Source organism: Acanthisitta chloris, unplaced genomic scaffold, assembly GCF_000695815.1.
Source record: "Acanthisitta chloris isolate BGI_N310 unplaced genomic scaffold, ASM69581v1 scaffold19077, whole genome shotgun sequence".
In the NCBI taxonomy this organism is placed as follows: domain Eukaryota; kingdom Metazoa; phylum Chordata; class Aves; order Passeriformes; family Acanthisittidae; genus Acanthisitta; species Acanthisitta chloris.
The window spans coordinates 52,703-55,088 of record NW_008683407.1 but is presented as its reverse complement, the minus strand read 5'-3'; the positions used below and the strand labels follow the sequence as shown (position 1 = coordinate 55,088).

At 41.2% G+C, this 2,386-nt stretch overlaps 1 protein-coding gene across 1 annotated transcript; it reads right to left on the bottom strand.

Moving 5' to 3' along the window:
- Positions 1-103: 103 nt before the first annotated feature.
- IL17A (interleukin 17A) lies at positions 104-1,909 on the bottom strand. Its single transcript, XM_009078934.1, has 4 exons — positions 1,883-1,909; positions 1,127-1,371; positions 345-373; positions 104-312 (listed from the first exon to the last, which is right to left on the bottom strand). The coding sequence occupies exons 1-4, from the start codon at positions 1,907-1,909 to the stop codon at positions 104-106; spliced, it is 510 nt and encodes a 169-aa protein (XP_009077182.1).
- Positions 1,910-2,386: the final 477 nt, after the last annotated feature.

The following is a 2,386-nucleotide window of genomic DNA, read 5'->3' as shown; positions in this document are numbered from 1 at the left end:
GCTTGATTCAGTTTTATGGAGATTGAATCAGGCCCCTTCATTTCACTGCTGTTAAGCAAGGAAGTTCTCCATGGCTCCTTGCTCTTAACACTACTGCCTCCCTTCAAGCCTGGTGTCGGATCAAGGGAGTGACACATGTGCAGCCCACAGTGATTATTTTCTTCTCCAGTCTGTATGATTGTTGGCAGCCCTTCTGCTCCCTCCGGAGGATGAGAATCTCCTGTCTGATGGGGACAGAGTTGACACTGTGGTCCAGCTGCCCATCCGAATTCACACACCTGGAGTGGCGGCACTTGGCATCGGCGATCACTCCGGGGGAACGTTTTTTTCATCGGCGATCACTCGGGGGAAACGGTTGTGGTCCTCATCAATGCTGTGAATTGACAGGAAAGGAAGCATTGGAAATGGAAATGCTGTTGAAGCTCCAAAAGCAACATAATCTGGATAACTATGGGCTGGGGAACCTGTTCCTCTCAGGATATATTGCCTATAAAAAGGGCAGCAGACCTTCCACTACTGTAGGTTTTTAAGAAACGGTGTAAGTAAATAAAGAAGTTGATGATCTTAGACGTCTTTTCCAACCTCAATGATTTTGTGATTCTAAATATTCAGGTTTTATGGTGTAAGAGAAACATACCAGGCTGCATGCAATTGTCTTAAGAAAAATCTTACTTCAAGCAGGCACTCACTTTGCAAGACTGAGCAGAAATTATTTGAGTTTCCCAACATATTTCTCTAATTAATGGACTCAAAAACCTTCAGCTCTCCCCTGAAACAGGAAACCTTCTTCAGGCCTAATGCTGATGTTTTTAAACCACCATTGAATTTGGTGCAATCTTGTCTCTTTAAGGTGGGGTCTTTTTTGTGATGTGTTAGGTAAAGAATGTTTTTGAAGATAAAACTTGTCCCAATAAATAAATTAATTAAATTCCAAAAGTAATTTGCTTTGCCTTCTGTATGATTTTGGTCTCTGCTCCTTTCTGTATCAGTTTGCTTTCAAAGAGGATTATATGGACTGTGGATACCCTCACATTTCCAAAATCTCTCAAGAGTGAAGCATAGCCTTGGCATTATTCTTAAGCAGGGCAGCCAGTGTATTTCCAGACCACAGGGACAGAGATCATACCTGTAATCCCAGGGAGCCAGAGAGCGATTGCTGACATCAAAACCCATTTTGGTGTCCTGGTTTGTGTTGCTGATGTTTATGTTGACTCTCACAGTTTGGGGGAATTTTGAGTCTTTTGGGGTCAGACATCCCATAGATGCTTGCTTGAAGAGGCTCTCTGGCTTGAGCCCAGGCTTGATCACCTTTCCTTGGGCAGAAGTGCTGGCTGACAGCACAGTCAGCAGCATGAGGAGCAGTGAGCTGAGCTGAAGAAAATTGGTGCATTTAGGACACAAGGCAAGTACAACTGTGAAATTCATCCACAGTCAGCCTAGCTGGTAGTTAAAGACTATCTACAGGTTGGATTAATTATGGAAAAAAGTACATATGTCACATCCATTCTTCCTTTATTTCTGATTCTTACAGTGCTGACAGGTATGGTATATACCCAGTTGTAATTTGGTGATAAAAATATTTTAAATGATAGAGAACAATATCATACAAAAGAGAGCAAAAAAAAATATAACAAGAAAAAGACACTCTAAGGTTGAGTTTTTGATGTATTTCTTGACTGAGAGTATGCTGTGGTAGCCCATGTCACTTATATACTTGTACAGTCTCGTTACTGCCTCATGAGCAGTCTCCAATTTTAGTTAGTTTTAATTATTAATGGTTTAAACAAGCATTTTAAAGGTGAGTCAGATCTGTATTCCATCTATTAGAATTTAAATGTGTCTTTGTCAAATTGGGGGAAAAAACCAGAAAGCAAGTTCTTACCAGAGAAGTACAAAGGGTTGGAGACATCTTCCTTCTTCCTTTTACTGCGGCTGATGCTTGTGCTAGGTTCTGCTGAGCTGAAGGTGTTTGGGCACATTTGCTGATTGACCTTTTATAAGGGCTTCTGGGCTGTCCTAGATATTTTGGAGTAGGTGTGGGGTTTTTTCCATCCTTAACTGTGGTTTCTGACCATAACTTAAAAAGTGTATGTCTATAGATTCCATTACTGCAGGTGGAAGACAGGATATGTGCTCACCCTTTCTTAGATCTGTAGCTGATGTCATTCCTTCATCCATGTCACACAAGTGGCAACAAAACTCAGGGATGATAGTAGAAAACCACAAAAAAATTGGTACAAAATGCAAATTTGTGGGTTCAGACTACACCATTTTAAATTGGGATGCTGGAGATATCAAAAAAAATGTTTGAATCCCTTTGCTCCTAGGTCAGTCTGATATCTTTTCATCCCAAATCAGGCAGATGTGGTACAGCTGGCCCCCATTC

Bases quoted from the DNA above. Each gene is read 5' to 3' on its own strand.
- IL17A (XM_009078934.1), bottom strand. From the start codon at position 1,909: ATGTCTCCAACCCTTTGTACTTCTCTG. The intron at 1,372-1,882 runs GTAAGAACTTGC...AATTTTCTTCAG, and splicing joins CAACCCTTTGTACTTCTCTG to CTCAGCTCACTGCTCCTCAT. The intron at 374-1,126 runs GTATGATCTCTG...GTCAATTCACAG, and splicing joins CTGGCTCCCTGGGATTACAG to CATTGATGAGGACCACAACC.